Below are 25,705 nucleotides of genomic sequence, written 5' to 3'. Positions count from 1 at the left end.
ACAACTCTTATCACTCCGACAGCTACTCGGATGGTGGGATCTATAATCCTCCCTTGCTCTCGTGATTCCATCGCATCACCTTCACCTCCACACTTCGTCCTCTCTGCTCTCAATCTCGTGCCTCCTCACTCTCATCGCCCCTCTCACCTCCTTCCTCATCGCCACCTCGTCATTCTCCTCCCTGCTCGCGTCTTCCACATCACCTCCCTCCAACCCCAAATCGCCCAATACCCCCCTGCTCGTCGGGCACTCGTCCGTCACCTCCACAAGCGGCTCCCTTTTCACATTATGGTTACCTCCTCTACCTCCTCCTCTTCCTGGCAAAACATCTTCCTCATACTCCTCACCCGTGGTCACCTCCTCCCTGGTCACCACCTTTCAATTCCCCTCGTCATTCTTTCTCTGGTCACCTCCTCAGTCACCTTCTCCTCCCAACTCTTTCTCCTCGTCACCACCTTTCAATTCCCCTCGTCATTATTGTCTCTGGTCACCTTTCAAATCTCCTCCTCGTCCAGTATTCACCTCGTCCAGTATCCACCTCGTTCAGTATGCACCTCGTCCAGTATCCACCTCGTCCAGTATCCACCTCGTCCAGTATTCACCTAGTCCAGTATCCACCTCGTCCAGTATTCATCTCGTCCAGTATCCACCTCGTCCAGTATTCACCTCGTCCAGTATCCACCTCGTCCAGTATTCACCTAGTCCAGTATTCATCTAGTCCAGTATCCACCTCGTCCAGTATTCACCTCGTCCAGTATCCACCTCGTCCAGTAGTCACCTAGTCCAATATCCACCTCGTCCAGTATTCACCTCGTCCAGTATCCACCTCGTCCAGTATTCACCTAGTCCAGTATTCATCTAGTCCAGTATCCACCTCGTCCAGTATTCATCTAGTCCAGTATCCACCTCGTCCAGTATTCACCTAGTCCAGTATCCACCTCGCCCAGTATTCACCTCGTCCAGTATTCACTCGTCCAGTATTCACCTCGTCCAGTATTCACCTAGTCCAGTATCCACCTCGTCCAGTATCCACCTCGTCCAGTATCCACCTCGTCCAGTATTCACCTCGTCCAGTATTCACCTCGTCCAGTATCCACCTCCTCCAGTATTCACCTCGTCCAGTATCCACCTCGTCCAGTATTCACCTAGTCCAGTATCCACCTCGTCCAGTATCCACCTCGTCCAGTATCCACCTCGTCCAGTATCCACCTCGTCCAGTATTCACCTCGTCCAGTATCCACCTCGTCCAGTATTCACCTGTCCTGGGACTCTTGGAGCTGCCTCCGTTTGCTCAACACAGCGCGACGACGACGACGATGATGATGATGGCGACCAGGAAGGACAACAACAGCAACGACGTCGTTGTTGTTGATGATAACGTATCCCGGGATGTGGTGGTGAGAGCCGCGGTCCCCACCGCACTGAAGCCCCGCTGTTGTCGGGAGAGACAGAGAGAGGGAGAGATGTCCGATGCTGTTCACGTCTCCATCTCGCTCTGTTGCTGCTGCTGCTGTTCGTCTCTGGTTCACGTGGACTTATTATTATTTGATGATGGATGATGTTGCGATTGTAGCTGTCAGTGGTGGTTGTCCAGACTGTGGTTGTGGCGTCGGCTCCGTGATTCCTCCGGGAGACGCGCGCGTGCGCGTGCGTGCGTGCGGGTCGCGTTGCACAACGGTGGCACCACCGCTCCCTTAACAACCCCCCATACCCCTCCCCCCCGATCCCCGCTAAAGCGAGTGACGTCAACATTGCTCGGAGCCACCACGCTCCCTCGCTGCTTCTCATCCCGCATCACGCCACCACCACCACCTGTTCACCACCACCACCATCAAAATCAGCCGTGTGGTCAATCCACTGCTGGATGAAATACATACCTCCCCGCAAGCGATGGACGCAGCGGTGCAACGCGCGCGGATTTCATCGCTCCGTCTCCTGGGAGGTGACGTCCTTTCGGGAACGTGCGCGTTCCATCCCTCGGCTGCCACTCCGCTATTATTCTGGAACATCGGCCACACGGGCGGATCGAGAAACTTCGCAAGGAAGGGACGGACGGAGATGCAGTGTCCTGAAGTTTTTCATCTCTTTTTTTGTTCAATACGGCTCAATACATTAATTCATTCATTAACATTATTTCATTTTTCTATTGGGAAAATATCAATAAAATTACGCATTTCTGGGTCTCAAAGGAGGAGGTGTGGGGGAGAGGGGAACACCTCCCCCCCCCCCCTACCGTCACGGATTTGTTAGCCAAGGACGAGGAAAAATCTTTGGCCTCAAGATGTGTACCGTGTAACATTCACTCAAATTTATACACACGGTGGATACTGCCCGTGGCGGATACTCGTAGCATTTGAGTCGTACCGACTTTGGCCCGTGGTCACTTTGGGGACCTCTTCCCCCGTCATGGGTGTTGCGTCCCTCAGGTCACAGTGTTCATTGCTGAGGCGACAGAGCACATTGCCACATACCACAGCGATCTCCCCACTCTGACCGTAATAAATAGACAGCTATGTAGGGCAATGTTCTTCACTCATTTTCAGAAGGGGGGGGGGCGGGGGTGACTTCAGTGTGAGAGCTGCTACACATTTGAAACCGTTGGGGTTTGACATCACGCTGGGATGGTGTTTTCATATTTTGTGTATTGTTGGGAGCCTTGCAATGAAGAACGCTGGTTTAGAGTCGTACGTTCAATGCACGTTAAAGCCTTTTCCTTAAATACATCGTCATGATGATCACAGGGATAAATGAAAGAATAGCACTGGCAAAGGATATATATATCAGAACATGGTATTGAAAACAAATATTTGTGACGAAACTTAGATTACTGTTACTGCAGTGTTACTTGTTGTTTGTTCTTCTATATGGATGTGAAAGCTGGACAATTATAAAGACCAATATAGCAAACTATAAGCAACATACAATGGTTTTTTTTTAAGAGTACACAACAAGGAAATGAAAAAGGCAAGTTAGATAATTATTTGACATTGAGTGAGAAAACAAGAGATACTGTATAATGTTTTGTTTGTGGAAAGTGTTAGGTACAATACGCCGGTGAAGAAAACCAAATACATTACATGAGCAAGTGGAACAATGCCATGCAACTGGGAGCATCTAAAGCAATGTTTTGAAGTAAATATCATGGACAGAGCTGAATGGAAGGGAAGGCCATTATGGTCGACGTCTTTGAGAAAGGGCATTGCTCATGGAGAGTGAGAGAGACATGATCATCATCATCATCAGCAGCAGCCACCCATGATCCTGCGATGCAATAATCCACCTCGCAGCAGTACACAAACTGATTTCATCACTCAGTCTCCTCAATGAGACCACCCGCTGGATACTTTCTATTCTTGGAATGTAATCTAATACTGTACGAACAATTATGCAGCCACTTCTCGAGGCCGTGCAGTGCTTTGCAGTGTGGCAGTCATCACGAGGAAAGGAGGCATCGATGGCTAAGTAAACATTCACCTACCACCTATACATTCTGTCCTCCTACCGTGACATGGAGTTCAATCACAGGTGCCCCATTGCTAATTACCATGATCGGAATTTCTAAACACGTACTAAGAGCCCAGTGTCCACCCTCAGTGCTCGAGAAAGCCAATAGTTCCATGGATGCAGCGTGAATCTTGGTCAACAGACCTGCATCGTCTGCACAACCCGGAGGAAGCTCCTGTGGAACAGGGGGAGAGAACAAACTCCGCACGGAAAAGGTCCCCTTGTCAGGAATCGAACCCAGGTACTTCTTATTATGAGGCACAGCCGTCACCACTGCCGCTTAGTTATGTGCAATAGCGCCCTCTGGTGATGTCGCTGGGTCACAACTACTTTTCGATTTAAAGCTTTCGTGACTGCAAGGATTCATCTTCTTTGGTTCTTTCGGTAAAGTCACGTAGAATGAGAATAACATAAGAAATTGATAAAATAAAATAACACAATAAAATTCTATGCTAATTCATTTGTCAAGGCGCTTTGTTTCTTCTCACACAGCTTAAAGGTCGCGATCTGAGCGTGGCTTTGTTCGCTCCAGCGCTGTCCTCCAGACAGTCTCGTCCCTTCACCTGATGAAGGCCGCTTGTGTTGTGGCCGAAACGTCGTGAGAATTTCATTGTGTTATTTTATTTTATCAATTTATTATTTTATTCTCATTCTACGTGACTTTACCGAAAGAACCAAAGAAGATCACAACTACTTTGTTTACTAAACTAAAACTAAACTACGTTTTATTTTACCAGCTAAGGCCCACTATACAGCTCTTTTTTTCAGAAGCGGCCTGGCCACAAATGATAGCTCAACGAAGTGGCTTATCATGTGGACATTCATAGCAGCCAGATACTCTAAACGCATGTTTTTCTCATGTGGAGGGGAAAAACCGGAGGACTCGGAGAAAAAAATCCACGCGACCACGTGGAGAGACAAGACAACTCCAAATATACAGCAGGCGTCAGGGTCTGGATCGAACCCACGAACCTCCTGCATACCAGGCGAGGGAGTTAACGTCTCCTAGCCACCGCGGCACCTACACAAGATACACAATAGTCTGGGCAATAAAGGTGTAGCCAGTGCCGGATTATCGTAGTAGCACAAGTAGCTACATATGCTACGGGCCCCACACTTTCAAGGGCCCCGCGCTAAATACTTTCAAGCTATCAATTCCGGTTCAGTGATTCTCCACTTGAGGGCCGTCCATAAATGACGTCACTCGATTTTGGACGATTTTTGACCGCCCCCCCTCGTCACACGGCGTCACTAAGTCAGACCCCCCTCAAATATGACGTCACAAAGCTCTGCCCCCCCCCCCCCAAATAAAACATGCTTCAAATCGCTTTAAACTATTGTCATTGTAGTGCGTATTTAATGTGGCACTGCACTCTGATGTTGTAGGAGAAAACATTTATTAAAAAGTCTATTTAATTAAGTAGAACGTGTTGTCTATATTTATTTAAAGTTGCGCATTTTGATATGACGTCACATTTCTCAACCCCCCCCCCCCATCGTCACACATCGTCACAAATATCTGACCACCCCCCTCCCCCTAGGTGCGTGACGTCATTTATGGACGACCCCTTGCTCTATTACTATAGCACTATACTGCCTTCAACTTGTTTAAGGTTCGCGATTTGTCGTATTATCTGGCTGTGGAGCAAATGAAATAATAGAATTACTTTACTATGCAAGTAAAAAAATGCGTGTGTTTTAATATTTGTGTGGTTTTATATTTCAGGCCACTTTATAACATACACTACAGGCCCTGCACTTGCTTAATCCGGCACTGGGGGCAGCCCTGAAATTGTCGGCTCACGTCGCCGCTGACAAAAGCGCCTCCACTCGAGAGAACTCTCTATTTTTATTTGGGTCTTTCGGTAAAGTCACGTAAATAGGTTGAAAGAAAATAACAAAAAAAACTACGACGTTTCGATCACAACACAAGCGATCGTCATCAGGAGCTGACACCTCTCGTCATCCTGCGATTAAAAAATGCGCCCAGCACTCGCACAGTCGATTTCATCGCTCCATCTCCTCCACGGACTGAAAACTCGCAGGGGGCGTTCCTACTGGACATCTGTGACAAGGAGCTTTATGGCTCATCGGATTTCTCCGTCATGCATTAAATACATTCTCATTCTGTTCCGTTCCTTGGCTGCCACTCCCGGTATAATTGTTACCATCGTGCACAGTAAACAATTTGTATAAATTTTGATTTAAAGCTTTCGTGACTGCAGGGATTCATATTCTTGGTTCTTTCGGTAAAGTCACGTAGAAGGGAACAATAAAATAATAAAAATTTAAAACAATAAAATTCTTCGACTGCAACACAAGCAATCATCATCAGGTGTGAAAACCACACCAAATGTGGTTTTCACACCTGATGATGATTGCTTGTGTTACAGTAGAAACGTCGTGAGAATTTTATTGTTTTATATTTTTATTATTTTATTGTTTCCCTTCTACGTGACTTTACCGAAATAACCAAGAATAACAATGTGTATGTTGAACTTCTTTCACGCCGTACGTAGCCAACCGTGCCAATCGGAGGTGCGATATATACATGCTATATATGTAGATGCAAATAAGTCATGCAACGGCACAAAACATTACGTACAAATTACACAGCGAGATCCTTTGATAGATACCCCCCCCCCCCACAAAGAAAACTGGGGAGAATGAAAAAGATAAAACTTTTATTTGATTTAAAACCCTCTGCGCGTCTCCCACCATTCCTCACACATGCATTGAAACGTTAAAGGCGCCACCGTTAAAGACGCGGAGCCATCTCTCTCACACATTATTGATACGACATGTACAGCACACAAGGTGTCGTTATAAATCAGTGTGGTATATAAACTCGGAGAGACCTTCATCCAGCAGTGCATTGATCAAAGCTGATGAAGGTGTTGATTGTCTCGTAAAAAAACATTGAGATTTACCCTGACAAACAGCATGGAGTTCCACTAACGGAATGAAAACGTTTACATGGAAAAAAGATTGTTAAAAAGTTGTCAAAAATAACCACGCACGAATCACAATAATCGCATTTAAAATCATGAGAGTTACAAATGTAAAGATAAATCACGTGCAGGCTTTGCATTCCTGCAACAAGGGCATCTAAAAAAAAAGTGTGCAAAAGAAGACAGCAACCAGACGGAGGGCTGTGAATAGCACGCACTATCACCTCGTCCTGAGCTAGGCCTACTGTAGCACTGGAGTGTGGAGTCCCTGAAGAGGTGACTGACCCACCCCACCCTACACAGTCTCCCCCCCCCCCGCCCCACATCCATAATTCCAAAAGTTAACAAAAAATAATACAATCATTTATTTAAATGCACCCTCTCTCCCTCAAAGTGCAAGTGTTTACGTGAAGGACAGAATAGGATATGTTTCATGCATTGAACGGGTTGAGTTTTCAATGAGTTGAGAGTTAAACGGGATGCGTATCGGATTGAATATTGAATGGGATGGGTATTTAATTGTATAGGTGTTGAGTTCATTGTTGAATGGGATGCGTTTTCGGTTGAGTGTTGAATGGGATAGATGTTGGGTTAACTGTTGAATGAAATAAGTGTCGGTTGAGTGTTGAATGGGATGGGTATCAGGTTGAGTGTTGAATGGGATGGGTGTCAGGTTGAGTGTTGAATGGGATGGGTGTCAGGTTGACTGTTGAATGGGATGGGTGTCAGGTTGACTGTTGAATGGGATGGGTGTCAGGTTGGCTGTTGAATGGGATGGGTGTCGGGTTGACTGTTGAATGGGATGGGTGTCAGGTTGAGTGTTGAATGGGATGGGTATCAGGTTGAGTGTTGAATGGGATGGGTGTCAGGTTGAGTGTTGAATGGGATGGGTGTCAGGTTGACTGTTGAATGGGATGGGTGTCAGGTTGACTGTTGAATGGGATGTGTGTCGGGTTGAGCATTGAATGGGATGGAGGTCAGGTGAGTGTTGAATGGGATGGGTGTCAGGTTGACTGTTGAATGGGATGGGTATCAGGTTGAGCGTTTAATGGGATGGGGGTCAGGTAGTCAGGTTGAGCATTGAATGGGATGGGTGTCAGGTGAGTGTGTTGTTTATTCGCCGATGCACCATTTCCCACGCTATCGAGTGGAGTCCCTCATCCCCGACGTCACTGCAGCCACTGGACAATCTGCTTCTCGATCTCCTGCACACGTGGACGGTCGGGAGGGGGACACGGTCAAGGCACGTCATTACGGCACCATAGTGACAACCCAGAACACATACCAGAGACATGCAATAGGTTATATAATATGAACTACCTGGCAACCTTCATATTATGGGTTAATCGGTTACAAAGGTCAGGAACTGGCAAACGTTTCTCACGAAAATTTCGGAATTGATGCACCAATTTGAACACACGATGTACAAACGGCAGGCACGGCGCTTTCGACTCTGATCAGGCTCCCTCTGGAGACCGCACCCTCCAAGCCTCCACTCAGACATTCGACGAAGTGCCGCCTTCGGGGTCACAATTCACGACGATTATTTTAAGGGCCCATTTCGGGGTTTTTTTCTGCCTCAAATCTTTCTCGTTTACTTTGCCTCGTGCATTTTTTCCATCAGCCTCAAGATATCGCTTGCAAATGTGTTTTTTTAAAAGGAATGAATCGGTGAATAAATACTGCCTACTCAACCAGAATCTAGTCTGTCAATCTACTGCCTACATATGCCACCAGAGGCCAGCAGTCTATTAGTCTATCATCTAGAGCACTGGATCTTAACCTGGTGTGCACACACCCTTTGGGGGCGCGAGATGCCCGTGCTGGGGGTGCGTAGACATGGCCAGATTTTTTTCGAAGGCAAAATCACCGGAACACATGTGAAGCACGGCGATGCAAGTAAAACTACTTTGTTTTTAGGAAACCTACGTACGTATTAATATTGTACAGGTTTAACCGACTGAGAACCAAAGGGGCGCAAGGCTGCAGTGAAGTTTAAGAACCAGTGGCCTAGAGAGACCCTCACTGTCAGAGACAAATCTGTCAGTCTATAGTATGCAGTCCCCAATAAAATACTCTTCCTCAACAGTCCACGGTCTAAAAACCCCAATGGCAACCAGTGTGGGAGTCCGTTGTCATGGGTACTGAATCGCTCGATGACCTAAAGACCTCGTAACAGACATATAGAGTTCACGTGTAGGATAGTATAATTTTGAGATGTCGGGGACCTCTGTGGTGTACCTGTCTTACGTGTGTACCCGTGTTAAATGTATACAACTGTGTGATATGTATACACCTGTATGTTGTGTATACACCTGTGTGATGTATACACCTGTGTGATGTATACACCTGTGTGATGTATACACCTGCGTGATGCATACCCCATATGATGTAGAATCCTGTCTGTTGTGTATACACCTGTGCAATGTATACACCTGTGCAATGTATACACCTGTGCAATGTATACACCTGTGTGATGTATACACCTGTGTGATGTATACACCTGTGTGATGTATACACCTGTGTGATGTATACACCTGTGTGATGTATACACCTGTGTGATGTATACACCTGTGTGATCTATACATCTGTGTTATGTATATACACCTGGGTGATGCATACACCTGTGTGTTGCGTCTACACCTGTGTGGCGTGCGCACCTGTCTGGCGTGACGTAGGGCGTAGATGTCGTTCATCTTGGGCGCCTCCATGTCGGCGCAGTGGGACGTGCCGTTGATGACGATCGCGGGGAGCAATGGAGACAGCGACTTGAGCACGCTCAGCTTGTGCCACGGATCGATGTCACCTGGAGGCCACATCGTCGTTGTCGTCAACACCGCATCGTCACAACCATCGTCAGCACCACCATCGTCATCGTCGCCATTACCACCACCGTCGTCATAAACACAACCATCATCATCATGATCATCACCACCATCACCAACTTCACCAACATCATCATCATTGTCAAACATCGCGATCGTCATTTCTAACCATCGCCACAACTCCATTGTGTTAACCATTACACCAAGGCGGCATCCCTTCCTGTCAGTAGCAGACTTAAACAAATTTCCCAAGTGGAAACCATCTGTTCCCCAACGTTTTTTTTTTACAAAATACTAATTGAATACTGCTCAACTTGCAAATAACATCTGCTAATATACCCTGAGGTGCGCATCATAATCACAAGCAACATAAATTGCCAACAACAGACACACCAGGAGCATCTGCTTGGACGTCAAAAAAGTTGGACCAACTGTTAGGAATCAGAAAAAAAAAATTAAAGTCATTACACAATTCATTTATGGGCATTTTAAGTGCCCATAAACAATCCACCATCATCATCCACCACCGACACCATCGTCGTCATAATCAGCATCACTTCTACATTGCCAGCCTCACTACACCCAAATCATTGGCATCATAGGCACCCTGGTGATCAGAGACCTTGCTATGCAACCATAGCCATGATGCTGTGAGGGGGGGGTGGGTGTGGGGCATTGCCATATGTGGTAGTGGAGGTCAATACCCCGTTGTCTACTGGTACATCCGAGCCAAGCCAAGATGGGAATTCTCACCATAACGGGTGGTATCCCACCGGCTATTTGCTGAGCCGAGCCAGAATTAAGCCATGAAACTCTGGGCCTCAGAAGATATTATAGTCGGGGTCAAGCAAGGCCAGCGGTAGAGCTAACGCTGAATTCATTGTATGTGGCGTTAATCGACAACACTGACGCAGTTTATTTGCGTGTGGTATCAGCGGCGCGGCTCGGCTTCTGCAGTGGAAAAAACAAATGTGAGCCATGCCAGGGGCTGGCTCAGCATGGCCCCGGCACGGGTTTGTTGTACAGTGGAAGGAAGGTATGTTGGGGAACGCTAAATTAAAGACAGCTTTCTTTTTTAGGTTTTGACATGGTGTATTCCATTCATCGTAACCGAGAGATGAAGGTTAATCGCACAAAGGCTATTTATTTGCTGCGGCACTACTTTATATGCTCGTTGTATATATGTATGTTGAACTTCTTTCGCACCGTACATAGCCAACCGCGGTAATCAGACGTGCCGGGGAAGGACAACAAACTGAATATAAAAAGCAGTTCTAAGTTAACAATCCTTCAAAGAGGTCAGCCCCAGCCTGTCTGATAACGTGAGATGAATCCTCTTCCAAAAAACAGTTGGGCTGAAACAAAAAAAAATCTCCCGCATTGGCTTTGGAGCACAAAGCACGACACTCGACGTTTGGTTCTCGCTCTGCTCGGTGTGGGGGGGGAAAAAGGAAAAAAAAACACCAGCAACCTCCAAAGGCCTCCGGGGATGGCTCGGCTCGGAGGCGTCGGTGGGAAACGGCGCTACGACAAAGCCGAGAGAGAGAGTCACCGTTCACGAAGATGACTCTGGTGCCGTCGGGGTGGTTGGCTCCGTACACGCGGTTCGTGCCGTCGACGCCGCGGGAGACGTCCTGGAGCGACAGGCCAAAGACGCGCACGCACACGTCCACATCGGCCTCCAGCGTGAGCAGACGCGAGAACGGGCAGCCACGCTCCGGGTAGCACGACTGGACTGGATGCGCACACAGAGACAAAGGTCCCCCGTATAGTCTTAACAGGCTGCTACACACTACACTACACTCTCCCCCCCCCCCTGCAGCCCATCTCTCTAGTGCTGCCGTGGTGGTCCACTTTACTCCAGTGACCCGCGTGCTGCCGCGGGGTCCACATTCTGCCCCTTCTCCTTCCCCCACCTTCTCTCCCCCCCCCCCCCCCACCTGCAGCCGATCTCTCAGACCTCTCCAAGTGCTGCCGCCGGGTCCACTTTCTACCCCGTCCCCTCTCCCCCCCCACCTCCTCTCCCCCCCCCCCCCTACTGACGAGGCCTACTATACAACCTCGTGCCACGGCAGATCTCTCGCCTACATCAGCAGTTTGTTCTTGCTGTGGTTGTCCCACCTGATGACGATTGCTTGTGTCGTGATCGAAACGTCGTGATCTATTATTTTTCTACCTTCGTGGCTTCACCGAAATAACCAAAGAGTATGGATTTATGCAGTCACGAAAGCTTCAAATCAAGATTACACCCACACTTATTTTTATTTGAACAGGTAAGGCTCACTGAGCGCTGTGTGGCTCTTTTTTTTTAGAAGCGATCTAGCCACAAATGATAGCCCACTGAAGTGGCTTATCACTGCAGGGAGGGGTCCGTGCTGCTGCCTGCATCATAGCTTGTGCCCGCAGTGACAGATGCGCCAGTAGGACAGCCCTGCCAGCATTTTTAATTAAACTATAAACTATTTTTTTTTATTTTACCAGGTGTGGCCCACTGACTTACACAGCTCTTTTTCAGGAACGGCTTGGCCATAAATGATAGCTCAACGAAGTGGCTTATCACGTGGAAATTGAAAGCAGCCAGATACTCTAAATGCACGTCGATTCTAAATGTGGAGGTAAGAACCGGAGAACCCGGAGAAAAATCCACGTGCCCACGGGGAGAACATGCAAACTCCAAATATACAGTAGTCAAGGTCGGGATCGAACCCACGACCTCCTGTATACCAGGCGAGGTAGTTAACAGCTCCTAGCCACCGCTGCGCTGGAGCAAGTGGTTAGCGAACCACCAATGGACGCCGGCACGGCACACGAAGCGGTGGTGTGGTGAGCAAACCATGTCTGGCCGCCTTTGTCTCCACAGTGCTGATGATATAATTACACACCACACCAGGTACTCATTTTGAGGCTGAGTCGATCTAGGGATGGCCCAGGACTCGTTAATTTTCACTGCTGTTATTGGTTCCCAATTGCGGTGCACTAACCGCTAAACTTCCGCCCTCCCCACACACACACAAACACAAAGATTCCCCGGATAGCCTTATCGACTGTACAGGCAAGTGCTGTTAGAAAGCACTTGTTAAGGATTGCATCATATACATTCGCATAGTTGTGGAGAATGAGTAACAAAATACATAATCAGACAATACACCTTCAAAAATATGTCCTCTGATGTATCAAAAAAATAAATTATTCACGTAAAGGGATAGATAAGCAATGTTGCTCATTTATTTTGTCACCTGTTCAGGAAGGTCAGAGGGGCATATGGTGGGTTGGTATGACAGGCACGATGTCCGGATGCCCGATAGCCTTCCTATGACTGTAGCGGCAAGCACGGTTAGAGAGCACCTATTCTTACCAATGGTGCAAGTTTATTACATTCTTACCAACCTCTGTCCATCCAGCAGTGTAAATGGATACACTGCAGTTCAGTCGAATGTCAGATTAAGTGTTACGGGATAAGTCATGGGTGCTCCCATCTCTTTCCAAGATGTCCGACCAGCGTGGAAGAGTCGACCAAAGTACTCTCGATGTAGGCTGTGTAGAGTGCCTCTAGAGGAGGCCCTTCGACCGGCAGTGGCGCGAGCGACCAATCGCGGTTACTCACACACTCCGATCTCGCTGCACTTCTGGAAGAACCACTGACGCATTTCGGAGAGCTCGGGATCAGCGGCTTCGTTCTGCAGCGTGAACAGATACTCGTCGTACGAGCTTTGCACGCACGTCCTGGTGTCGTCCAGAAGGTGCGTCTAAAGCGCCGGCGGCACAGCAGGAGGGGGGGGGGGGCAGCGAATATGAGAGCGACGACGAGCAATATACCGCCGTGCGCAGCCACGCGTGGAATACAACGTTTTAGGATGATTGTTGTTTAGAATTTGTAACGTGCGCAGTTTTTCGTCCACTCTCGGAGAGACGGAATGGTTCAGAGGTGCGGGAAACTACGAAGCGAGTATACAGTGAGGGAAATAAGTATTTGATCCCCTGCTGATTTTGTACGTTTGCCCACTGACAAAGAAATGATCAGTCTATAATTTTAATGGTAGGTTTATTTGAACAGTGAGAGACAGAATAACAACAACAACAACAAAAATCCAGAAAAACGCATGTCAAAAATGTTATAAATTGATTTGCATTTTAATGAGGGAAATAAGTATTTGACCCCCTCTCAATTAGAAAGATTTCTGGCTCCCAGGTGTCTTTTATACAGGTAACGAGCTGAGATTAGGAGCACACTCTTAAAGGGAGTGCTCCTAATCTCAGCTTGTTACCTGTATAAAAGACACCTGTCCACAGAAGCAACCAATCAATCACATTACAAACTCTCCACCATGGCCAAGACCAAAGAGCTCTCCAAGGATGTCAGGGACAAGATTGGAGACCTACACAAGGCTGGAATGGGCTACAAGACCATTGCCAAGCAGCTTGGTGAGAAGGTGACAACAGTTGGTGCGATTATTCGCAAATGGAAGAAACACAAAAGAACTGTCAATCTCCCTCGGCCTGAAGCTCCATGCAAGATCTCACCTCGTGGAGTTGCAATGATCATGAGAACGGTGAGGAATCAGCCCAGAACTACACGGAAGGATCTTGTCAATGATCTCAAGGCAGCTGGGACCATAGTCACCAAGAAAACAATTGGTAACACACTACGCCGTAAAGGACTAAAATCCTACAGTGCCCGCAAGGTCCCCCTGCTCAAGAAAGCACATATACATGCCCGTCTGAAGTTTGCCAATGAACATCTGAATGATTCAGAGGACAACTGGGTGAAAGTGTTGTGGTCAGATAAGACCAAAATGGAGCTCTTTGGCATCAACTCAACTCGCCGTGTTTGGAGGAGGAGGAATGCTGCCTATGACCCCAAGAACACCATCCCCACCGTGAAACATGGAGGTGGAAACATTATGCTTTGGGGGTGTTTTTCTGCTAAGGGGACAGGACAACTTCACCGCATCAAAGGGACGATGGACGGGGCCATGTACCGTCAAATCTTGGGTGAGAACCTCCTTCCCTCAGCCAGGGTATTGAAAATGGGTCGTGGATGGGTATTCCAGCATGACAATGACCCAAAACACATGGCCAAGGCAACAAAGGAGTGGCTCAAGAAGAAGCACATTAAGGTCCTGGAGTGGCCTAGCCAGTCTCCAGACCTTAATCCCATAGAAAATCTGTGGAGGGAGCTGAAGGTTCGAGTTGCCAAACGTCAGCCTCGAAACCCTAATGACTTGGAGAAGATCTGCAAAGAGGAGTGGGACAAAATCCCTCCTAAGATGTGTGCAAACCTGGTGGTCAACTACAAGAAACGTCTGACCCCTGTGATTGCCAACAAGGGTTTTGCCACCAAGTACTAAGTCATCTTTTGCAGAGGGGTCAAATACTTATTTTCCTCATTAAAATGCAAATCAATTCATAACATTTTTGACATGCGTTTTTCTGGATGTTTTTGTTGTTATTCTGTCTCTCACTGTTCAAATAAACCTACCATTAAAATTATAGACTGATCATTTCTTTGTCAGTGGGCAAACGTACAAAATCAGCAGGGGATCAAATACTTTTTTCCCTCACTGTATACTTGGGATGTTTAGGTCAGCTCCATTAATGAGTGTTTATTCACGTGGGAGGACACACCGGAGTACCCGGAGAAAACACACGCGGTGCCATGGAGTCAACTGGTCATCCCTGAGTAGATGTAAATTAACCCACTTGCTATCCTGCCCATCATACTCTGGCTAGCCAGGAGATCGTGACCTCAACACACACAGGTGGGCGCGTGGAATTTCACGAATGTCAGTTTAACACGAAGTAAGCATTCGCGACCAATATTATCCATAAAACAGTTTTTTTTTGCGTCAGATCGCGTACATATAAATGTGTCGTTAAACCCGCCACCACCTGACACAGCCAATTATATAAGGTCTGTCACGTAAATAAACCACGCCAATGTGTGTGATCCACCAAGCATCACGTCCGAAGTGCCGGATTATATTCGCGCATATCCATGAGCGCAGACAATTTGAACAAGGTTATGATAAGAACCTAGACAATGGGAAGGAATTTACAAAGTGGTGCAGTGCGAGGAAAGCAGCAGATTAGAAGACTTGTGACCTGCAGTGTGGCGAGTGAGTGGATGAGTAAGGGGGTGAGTGTGTGGTTGAGCGAGCGGGTGTGTTGTTGTGACCTGCAGTGTGGCGAGTGAGTGGATGAGTGAGCGGGTGTGTTGTTGAGACCTGCAGCGTGGATAATGAGCGGATGAGTGAGTGGGTGAATGAGTGTGTGGTTGAGTGAGTGGGTGTGTTGTTGTGACCTGCAGTGTGGTGAGTGAGTAGATGAGTGAGCGGGTGAGTGAGTGAGTGTGTGGTTGAGTGAGTGGGTGTGTTGTTGTGACCTGCAGTGTGGTGAGTGAGTAGATGAGTGAACAGGTGAGTGAGTGTGTGGTTGAGTGAGTGGGTGTGTTGTTATGACCTGCAGTGTGGTGATTGAGTAGATGAGTGAACAGGTGAGTGAGTGAGTGTGTGGTTGAGTAAGTGGGTGTGTTGTTGTAACCTGCAGTGTGGTGAGTGAGTAGATGCGTGAGTGGGTGGGTGAGTGTGTGGTTGAGTGAGTGGGTGTGTTGTTGTGACCTGCAGTGTGGTGATTGAGTAGATGAGTGAACAGGTCAGTGAGTGAGTGTGTGGTTGAGTGAGTGGGTGTGTTGTTGTGACCTGCAGTGTGGTGATTGAGTAGATGAGTGAACAGGTCACTGAGTGAGTGTGTGGCTGAGTGAGTGGGTGTGTTGTTGTGACCTGCAGTGTGGTGAGTGAGTAGATGAGTGAACAGGTGAGTGAGTGTGTGGTTGAGTGAGTGGGTGTGTTGTTGTGACCTGCAGTGTGGTGAGTGAGTAGATGAGTGAGTGGGTGGGTGAGTGAGTGTGTGGTTGAGTGAATGGGTGTGTTGTTGTGACCTGCAGTGTGGTGAGTGAGTAGATGAGTGAACAGGTGAGTGAGTGAGTGTGTGGTTGAGTGAGTTGGTGTGTTGTTGTGACCTGCAGTGTGGTGATTGAGTAGATGAGTGAACAGGTGAGTGAGTGAGTGTGTGGTTGAGTGAGTAGGGATATTGTTGTGACCTGCAGTGTGGTGACTGAGTAGATGAGTGAACAGGTGAGTGAGTGAGTGAGTGTGTGGTTGAGTGAGTGGGTGTGTTGTTGTGACCTGCAGTGTGGTGAGTGAGTAGATGAGTGAACAGGTGAGTGAGTGTGTGGTTGAGTGAGTAGGGGTATTGTTGTGACCTGCAGTGTGGTGAGTGGTGGTTGAACAACAGTGCGGATGAGATGAAACAGTCAGTCTGGTGGACCCGAGTCCTCAACATGGGTGGGGGAATCAATGAGTGAACTCCATGCAACGTGGCACCTTGGCGAGGTGGGCAAGGCGCAGGTACGGCTCGCCCACGGTCCGGTCCGTCATCTTGTCGCACACTTCCGCGATGTTGTGCTTGGATTCCAGCTCGTCGTACTGCACGGCCGCCATCACCACGCTCGCCAGGTTGCCGACGAACGTCGCGCGGTCCCGGGCCTTCTGGAGGCTCCCGCAGGCCTCGAAGTCATTCTGAACTTCCTCGTACTTGCGTTGCTCCAGGAGCTTATCCAGACGCTCAAACCCCTCCCGCATGCTGCTCACACACTGTCGAGCAGTGACACGGCGGAGAGGAAGTGCAGTTTCTCTCTTGCTGCAGGAGTTCGCGGTTCAAGCCTCATGACCGCCCTGGTTAATACTATGCTGTTAACCGGGTTGCGTTGAGCGTGAATGTACGCGCCGTCTGCTTCGCAGTTGACGTCAAAGAACCCGTGACGTTATTCGTAAAAGAGTCGGCAATCGTGTGCCGGTGCTTTCAGATGCGCTTCTGCGGCCGTTATGGAAAGGCCTTCCTTCCAATATGTGGAAGCGACTAGACCTAGGCACTTTTAAATCTAGATTGAAAACTCATTTCTTTAGAACTGATTTTCATGTTTAGTTTGTTGTCCTTCTCCCGCACTGCGGATTAGCACGGTTGGTTACATGCGATGTGAAAGAAGTTCAACATACATGCATATACATACATCACGGTGATAATTTGCCAAATTTGAAAGGTTATCTGCAATTTGCTTGATTGGGAGTACAGACACAAGACACAGCGCCCCCTGCTGTGCACCTCGTGCAGATTACGTGCGTGAAACAACGCAGCTCCTTTCCCCTGTGATAGGTCGAATTCACGGCCGAAGTTTTTATCTTTAGAAAAGCCAGGGAATGACCAATGTATGAAATATTCGCTGTGGATAGTGTACAATCACCCCAAAGGAGGTTCTACAACTTGTAATACTAAATTACAGCCGCTTTCATCCAACAGCGGAGAGCAATGACGTGGGGGACGAGCGTTTGGGAGTCAAAGTGTTGGGGCAGCGATATAGCCGTGCTGGGCTGTAATGAGGAATCAAGCGGCACGGCTCAGGTCTGGTCTCTAATGTCTGTGGAAAACCAGCACCAGTTCCCAAGGTTCCCGAGATTACCAAGAACCCCACCCGCCCCACTCCCACCACCCCCAGGAGAAGATAGAAGTGTGCGTTACCTCGTCAGATCCTCCGACCATCGAATTCCGCAGACTTTGCCCGACAACCTGAGGGTGAGGGGAAACCCACAAAGTAAAACGCGTTCATGATATTACCTAAAATATTTTTTGCACACAGAAATTAAGAGGCGCCAGGTATCAGACAAGCTGGAAGGCGGCCAGGCGATGAGCCGGCGCCAACAATTGCCCAAGCTCTGCGGTCCTCTATAGAGGGGCACCCTGAGCGAGGAGGAAACACTCTATCCCACACACTGCCCTCTCCTGGCGAACCAGGGTATGGCACCTCGTTGCCGACGGGAAGAGAGTTTCGTTAACGTGTGTGCAATCCATTAAACCTCGCCCCGCAGTGCTGGATTACAAGCATGCACCACCATCGCCGTATTGTCCATTCTCATCAATGTTCATCAACGCCAATAGTAACGGTGCTGTTTGCTCACATAACACTGTGAGTGGAGGGGTGCTGCAGTGATGAAGTAACACACTGCATTTCCAATACAGTGGTTGCCAGTTTAATTAGATCTCCTGGCAACGGCCATTGAAACAATGGTGCAAGTTTTCTAAATCCACACACTTCCGTCCACTCGGTATATATATAAATGGGTTCACCACCTTGCGTCGATCAGCAGCTGAAGTATGGTCGGGTAGCGTGCTGGTATTACCAACCTTCTCCAATAAGTCGGGCCAGCGTGGAAGAGTAGGCCACGTACCCTCTAGAGGGGCTCTCTTGAGACTCCCTCCAGCAGAGGCCTTTCCGCCAGCAGTGAGCGGGAACGAGCGATTGCCGGCCTGCACCTTAACCTTCACCGCGGTCTCGTTGATCGTGTCTGCCACGGGAGCCTGCGAGCCTCACCTCGTCGTACCCCGCGTAGTCCAACTGAGCTTGAACTGGCGCTGACGAGGCAACGGCAGTGTGGATCAGCTCGGGATGCTGCAGACACAGAAGGCAACGATGCTCTTCAGCAAAGATTTCTCCACCTAGCCCTCGAGTACCTCTTTTCCACTGCACAACCGAGCGAGGCCGGCGCGGCTCCGGGAGTCGCCAGGGCCGTTTTTTTTTTCAACTGCAGAACCCGAGCCGAGCCAGAATCTGCCTCGAGTGTACTAATTTTGTCCTCCTTCCCCCCCCCGCACCTCCGATGGGCGTGGTTGGCTCCGTTTGACGCGAAAGAAGTTCAACATACACACGTACATTTATAGATATAAAAAATATAATAAGACAAGATGTACGGTGTCGCACCTTGAGGCGGAACCAGGCGGAGAGGGAGCCGGGGTAGGAGCCGCCAAACGACACCCAGGCGTGGCCCTGCTTGAGGCCAAACTCGTCGCTCACGTAGTGGTGCACACGCACCAGATCTGCCAGCCTGCGCAGGGGACACGTGCCAGCCGGCCGCGGCGGCGGTGGCGGCACAATACCCCTGAATCCACTGCTTTGGAGGCAAGGGTTGACGGATCACGTAGATTTGTGAAACACTCTCAAACCCACTGGGTTGGTGCTGCGGGGTGGCCACGGGATGGCAGCTGAGCTAATGGGTTTGCGCACCCGGCCGCGTGGACATTTTGGGTGTTGTGCCCCTGGTTGTCTTTCTGGGTACTCTGCATGCAGGGTACTCTGATGGCCACTCTTGCCTTCGGGTACTATGTTCCTTTGAATAAAATTGTTGACTGCTCATCCAGTGAATAAATTCCCTCCTTCCCCAAAAAATAACCCACCCCTTGACCCACATCATTGGAGACGCGCACGCACGAAATGCACATGCGTGACTGGCATTCAGATTCATGGAACCCCAGTATGCCGGGGGCACTCAGATTCACCACATACTGGGATACCGGCATTCAAACTTCCTACATAGTGATAAGACCACAGTGGGTTAACTCCATTTCATTCCTTGCACCAGGGACAAAGTACGAAGCACTCATGGTGCTACTCCTGTGCTTGGTGAGAGACTCACGCCTGGCTGATGGTCAGGTATCGCAGGTTCTTATCCGATAGCCCCTCTTCGTTGACGCTTTTGCCGTAGAATCGGTGCTCAGCGGCGACCAGAAGAGCTCCATGGCTCTGCGCCAGCCGAACGTGCTGGCCTGTGCACAGAGTACGGGCGAACGCTCAAAAGTGTACACAACAGCCAAGACAAAAAAAAATCCCTGTTCATCTTCACACCCCGGGGAATCAAGCGCTGTTAGTGATCGCCTATTAATGCCAGCACGATGCACCATTGGGTGGTGCGACCAGCGTCACTCCCGGACGTCTTTGTCTCCCCCTATAACACCACACCAGGTAGTCATCTATAGCTGCGTTGAGCTAGGGACTATGTGGTGGGCAGCAGAGGGTGGTGCAGCAAATTTTATGCATTCCATTTATTTGATCATCATTGACCGCATCTATTCACCACTGGCCGAAGGTCTCCGCAAGTCATCACCATCTCTTACGTTCCATCTGAGTCACATGGCCCAACAGCGATAATCTCCTCCAGGCCATCACAAATTTGCCGTTTGTGAGGCCGGTACTCCGTACCGTTTATCAGGGATTTCTGATGCAACAATTCAAAATAAATAAATAAGAATGAACATATTCACCTTCGGCAATTCTTTTATTTTTTTACATTTCGGATAACGGCTTCTTTTTTAGTATTGGCCCTTGTCAATTGAAAATGTGCTATGAAAAAGGGCCACTCCATAATACATCGCCGTTTGAGTGTTGTTATTGATGAATGTGTTGAGTTTTTGTTGTGGTAAATCATGCGTGTGCACCACTGCCAACTCAGCAGCAGCAGCAGCAACACCAAATCATTTTCTTTACACATCTAAAGAATCATGCATTGCGTCGTTAAGTCAGAAAGGAGCTGCCTCACCCACAAACACGTCGTTAGAGTTGAGGGCCGATTCCCCACCGATGTAGAGGAAGACGGGGCCGCGAGGCCGCTTCCAAAACAGCGAGTTCACCCAGACACGCTGCAGCCAACACACACCGCCACCATGGTTAGCCAACCAAACTCTGCCGCTCCGACGATGACCGGAGTTCACGTGATGGTTTATGCTCCTTGATGAGATCACGCAACGCGGCAAGCACTTTACGTGCAATGAGCGCGGAGGCAGCACCTGTTTGAAGGTTTTGTTGCAGGCCGGGTCGAGGTGGTCGAGTGGCTGCTTTAGCTCCACGTTCCTCAGGAAGCTCATTAATCTCCTGCTGGCCGGCCCCTGCAGGGAGGGGTCGGACCCCCAGAGCTGCGCATGCTGCTGCCTGCGTCGCAGCACGTGCATGCGGTGACGGATGCGCCAGTAGGCCAGCCCTGCCAGCCACACGATTTCATTTTAGAATTAAACTATAAACTATTTTAATTTTGATTTAAAGCTTTCGTGACTGCAGTAATTCATATTCTTAGCTCTTTCGGTAAAGTCACGTTGAAGGGAAACAATAAAATAAAACTGCCAAATCGCTGCGCATGGCGCTGACGGTTTTTTTTTAAATAAATACACCGTTTTAAAATAAATAAATTAATGCAAACCGACACACCTGATGACGACCGTTTGTGTTATGGTCGAAACGTCGTGAGAATTTTTATTGTTTTATATATATTTTATTATTTTATTGTTTCCCTTCAACGTGACTTTACCGAAAGAGCTAAGAATATATTTTAATTTTACCAACTGAGGCCCACTGCCCTATATAACCCTTTTTCAGAAACAACTTGGCCACAAACGATAGCTCAATGAAGTGACTCACCATGTGGAGATTTATAGCAGCCAAATAATCTAAACGCACGTTGATTATAAAAGTGGAGGTAACCGGAAAAGATTTCACGTGACCACGGGGAAAACATGCAAATTCCAAATATACAGGCGTCAGGGTTGGGATCGAACCCACGTCCTCCTGTATACTAGGCAAGGTCGTTAACATCTCACCACCGCGGTGCCTAATTGATATTTAGGTTCAGCCAACATTATTCTCATTTATCGGGGCAAATGATTCAAAGTTATATTGGCTCAGATAAATTTTAATCAAATATTACATACATTTGTAATGGTAAATATCTAGTTTAATCAGAATAGTTGTTACTGTGGTTGTGATATGACTTGTGATTTATGATTTCAGACGATGCTGACATCTATTCTGACTTCGTGGCTTCTGTCCTGAAGATGCTTGGCGCAGTTTCAAGCGAAATGTTGTTCTCTGATTGCTATTTTTGTTTGTGATGATTGTTCTTCAACTTACCGGTGAACTGAAAGAATAATAGTGTGTGTGGTATATGCTTGTATATTTAACAATTTAATTGTGTTTGGTTATGTCAAGTGGTGGAGGTAATACAACTTCAATTTAGCTAGATCATGACGAGTGGCCTAAACAAAATATTCATTACGAATCATAATATTGGTGCTAAAATTAACCTGTTAAGTTAGAAATGTAATCATTCGGATTCATCTAGCTTCTTAATACTATAAGCATGTCTAGATGCTGTACAGGAACAATTATTTCCATCAAATATTGCAGACAAAACGTCAGTTGTACTCAGACTAACCACAGTGACCGAGCATGTAGAATAAGATATGTTCTCAGTCGCACCTCCGATTTGCACAGTTAGCTACATACGGTGTGAAAAAAGTTCAGTGTACATACATGCATAATTGTAAAGTGTTGCATTAAATTGGTTTAAATTAGGAAAACTATTAAAACCTAAATGTACCAATTGGCTGGACATATAAAATTATGTCCTGTAAAGGAGAACCAATTTACCATATAGGCACACACCCACCCTGAATAGTCTAAAATGGACATGCACTCAGTCATAGGCATAACAAAAGATGAAATCTAGCGTTGCTACAAATGGATGCTCTCATTATCATGTAATCGTGGGCCCGCTCCCTCTAATATCTTAAACCTAGAGACTTTCTTAGAAAAATAAGCCTGATACGAATTGAAGCTTCCCTTAATTCAAATGGACCCTGCAATCATCATTTATGGCTGCTGTACGTTGCGACACCATAACGTCCTGCATTCTGTTGACTCTGAGGCAATGTATGAGTTGACGTTGTGTATTCGTATAAATGAGCTATGTAATGGGGAACAAATCCATTGCACAATACCGATTCGTTGGCTCAACATGCATGCATTGCATTGTACTTTTAAGGACTGATTAAATATTACACAGTAATACCCGGCTTAAGTTGGGGATGCGTTCCTGAAATGTGCGATGATGAACTTTGAAACGATGTAAATGGAAGCGATTCACAGGGTACGGTGATGGAGGTGAAGGCCGAAAGACGACGGATAACGACAGACGATGCTGTCATAGACGTAAGTGTGGGGTTTGATGCTACGCAAATCGGGTGGCGGTGTTAATAAAGTGACGACGTACTTGCGAAAAGGGGGAGACGCAAATCGGGGTGTTACTGTCGTACAAATCAGACGAAGTGAAAGTGGTCGACAATACAAATGATACCGAACACAGGAGAGAGACAATACGCACGAGTCAATGTGCAACAGGGAATATGGCAGGTGGACAATACAAATGGGAGAAACAATAGAAATGGGAGAAACAATAGAAATGGGAGAAACAATAGAAATTGGAGAAACAATAGAAATGGGAGAAACAATAGAAATTGGAGAAACAATAGAAATGGGAGAAACAATAGAAATGGGAGAAACAACAGAAATGGGAGAACCAATACAAATGGGAGAAACAATACAAATGGGAGAAACAGTCCAATTTTGTTTTATGCAGACAATAAAACAAAATTGAGATTATAAAATAGATGGTGATTCCAAACAAAAAGAGACTGTACAAATAAGACAGTCAGAACAAACCAGATGGACAATAACAAACGTGGCAAAATAAGACAACACGAATGAGGCATTGCACAAACGTTTAACATGAGAAGTGAATTGCGTTTGACTCGCATATCATGACGATTAAACACATTCCTGTGGAGGGAGCAGGTAGGAACGTTGGGTTGCTCGGTCAATGGCCAGGGTCAACAACGGCGGCACCACGTGGTGTATTCCGCAAATATGCCCGACTGTGAGGGCGGGCACAAGCCGGCGCGAGTAGGTTAAACGTTGAGTTTTATAAGGGCACCACGGGGTGACCAGCCCCTCCCCACCCAGCCCCACCCCTCCCATCCCCCACCCAGCCCCTCCCCACCCTCCCCTCTCCACCCAGTCCCACCCCTCCCATTTTTGGATGCACGACGGACGGACAGAATAATCCCCTGTGGGCTGGTGTAGTAACCAGAAGGTTCCTACCAGTATAAAGTTGTGGTGTGGTGGGGGAATAGGGGAGGAAGGATGGTGAATCATGTACATACAGAGAGCCCTTATTGTCAATACATGGCTGGATGAGGACCCTACAATGCCACCGTGTTAACTGTGGTGGTTATTTGACCATACCTCACCACGTTGGTCATTGCGAGTTGGTGAAAGTATGGAGCACAAAAGTGGCAGCATGGAAGTACGGTACAAAATTTGCATGTTTATACACTGAACTCTGCTGCCCATGAGAACATTTTCGTGCCTGTAATACAGAGACCCATTTATAGATTTCCAACTTATTTCTCATGATTGGATAAGCAGACAATGTCTCTTTTATACTTTTTTTTACACAACCCATGAGGTCCACGACCTTCTGGGAATGCATCATTTCAGCAGCACTGAGGCAGTACAAGCAAACTTTTCACTGGATCCGACATACGGCGTCTCATAAACAGTCAGGCTTGCTTGAATCAATGCAGGTGAATTACGAGATGTTATTGGCAAGATAAGGCCCGTAGTTGAATGCAAACTTTCTATAATACTGTATATCACGTAAAAATAATCACGAGCGTCGTTGTTGGGAATATATGTAACAATACAAAATAGCAAAACCCATCATAACAGCTGGCTGCTTGCGTTGTGGCCGAAACGTCGTGATAATTTTATTATATTATGTTTTATTATTTATAATTTTATTATTTCCCTTCTACGTGACTTTACCGAAAGAACCAAGAATATGAATAAGAATTAATGTCTCCTTCATATAACCGTATTTTCATATACAAATTAAAAGTTGTATTTTACACAACCCATAGCTCCCTCTTGAATCAAGCAAACCACACCAGCGATGTTAGACAAAGCATTTTAACATGTAGGCTTTGCAAAAGCAAAACATTACAGTAAGATTTGGTACAGTACACAAAATTAAAAAACTAGTATCTTGCACTAAAGACGCATTACCTAAATTATCAACAGAAGGTGTATATCGGATTAATTGTTTATGTGGCAGCTGCTACATTGGACAGACAGGACGTAACATCAGCGTAAGACTAAAAGAACATCAGAGAAATATTAAATTATCTCAAACACAACTGTCGGCAGTGGCAGAACATGCTTGTCAACAAGGACACTCAATTGATTTTGACAATGTTGCAGTGGTGTGTAAAACTAATTATTACTGGCAAAGACTAATTAGAGAATCCATTGAAATTGAGAGGAACAAGAATAACTTTAATCGCTCTGACAGCTACAGGCTTAGTGCGGCCTGGAAGCGTATTATTAAATAATACACATTACATTTTGATTTAAAGAATTACTAATCTACAACTCATTACTAATCATAACCAATGACTGATTACTAATCGATTATATAATTACAATACCCCCCCTCCGCCTCTAATCACTGCACCTGATATGAGTTAAGTGATGACATCACCCTGCTGCTCTATATAAAACCGGGAGCAAGCGAGGGCTTTACCATTCTGGCGAATTGCCCGATGATGCTGGATGTATCTACCAGCGAAACGTCGTACTCAAACTGTAAATGTGGATTAACTCTTCAACACATCGGTGGTCTAAAGTAGTGAATTGTCTTTTGTCAACGTGAC

At 47.2% G+C, this 25,705-nt stretch overlaps 2 protein-coding genes across 4 annotated transcripts in view; both read right to left on the bottom strand.

Annotated features, from left to right (window-relative positions):
• The window catches only part of LOC116952658 (guanine nucleotide-binding protein G(i) subunit alpha-2-like), a 37,068-nt gene extending 35,361 nt beyond the window's left edge, over positions 1 to 1,707 (bottom strand). Inside the window, exon 1 of one of the 2 annotated variants that reach the window (XM_032972216.2) lies at positions 1,226 to 1,707. The gene's annotated coding sequence lies outside the window, so the exon portion shown is untranslated. The remainder of the gene's footprint in view (positions 1 to 1,225) is intronic. The other variant, XM_032972215.2, reaches the window with a different exon arrangement.
• A 4,466-nt stretch (positions 1,708 to 6,173) lies between these two features.
• The window catches only part of LOC116952826 (thymus-specific serine protease-like), a 34,427-nt gene continuing 14,895 nt past the window's right edge, over positions 6,174 to 25,705 (bottom strand). For both annotated transcript variants that reach the window (XM_032972527.2, XM_032972526.2), the window contains exons 2-12: positions 20,951 to 21,141; positions 20,704 to 20,803; positions 19,804 to 19,933; positions 19,092 to 19,215; positions 18,705 to 18,782; positions 17,855 to 17,902; positions 16,663 to 16,932; positions 12,885 to 13,026; positions 10,833 to 11,015; positions 9,116 to 9,261; positions 6,174 to 7,660 (exon numbers count right to left, since the gene is read on the bottom strand). In XM_032972527.2, coding sequence (XP_032828418.2) covers positions 7,625 to 7,660; positions 9,116 to 9,261; positions 10,833 to 11,015; positions 12,885 to 13,026; positions 16,663 to 16,932; positions 17,855 to 17,902; positions 18,705 to 18,782; positions 19,092 to 19,215; positions 19,804 to 19,933; positions 20,704 to 20,803; positions 20,951 to 21,112 — 1,419 coding nt within the window. In that variant the 5' untranslated portion in view covers positions 21,113 to 21,141 and the 3' untranslated portion in view covers positions 6,174 to 7,624. The remainder of the gene's footprint in view (positions 7,661 to 9,115; positions 9,262 to 10,832; positions 11,016 to 12,884; positions 13,027 to 16,662; positions 16,933 to 17,854; positions 17,903 to 18,704; positions 18,783 to 19,091; positions 19,216 to 19,803; positions 19,934 to 20,703; positions 20,804 to 20,950; positions 21,142 to 25,705) is intronic.

Source organism: Petromyzon marinus, chromosome 48 (assembly GCF_048934315.1).
Source record: "Petromyzon marinus isolate PM22_M1 ecotype Great Lakes invasive population chromosome 48, UKy_Petmar_22M1.pri1.0, whole genome shotgun sequence".
Classification (NCBI taxonomy): Eukaryota; Metazoa; Chordata; class Hyperoartia; order Petromyzontiformes; family Petromyzontidae; genus Petromyzon; species Petromyzon marinus.
This window is presented reverse-complemented; position numbering and strand designations above follow the sequence as displayed.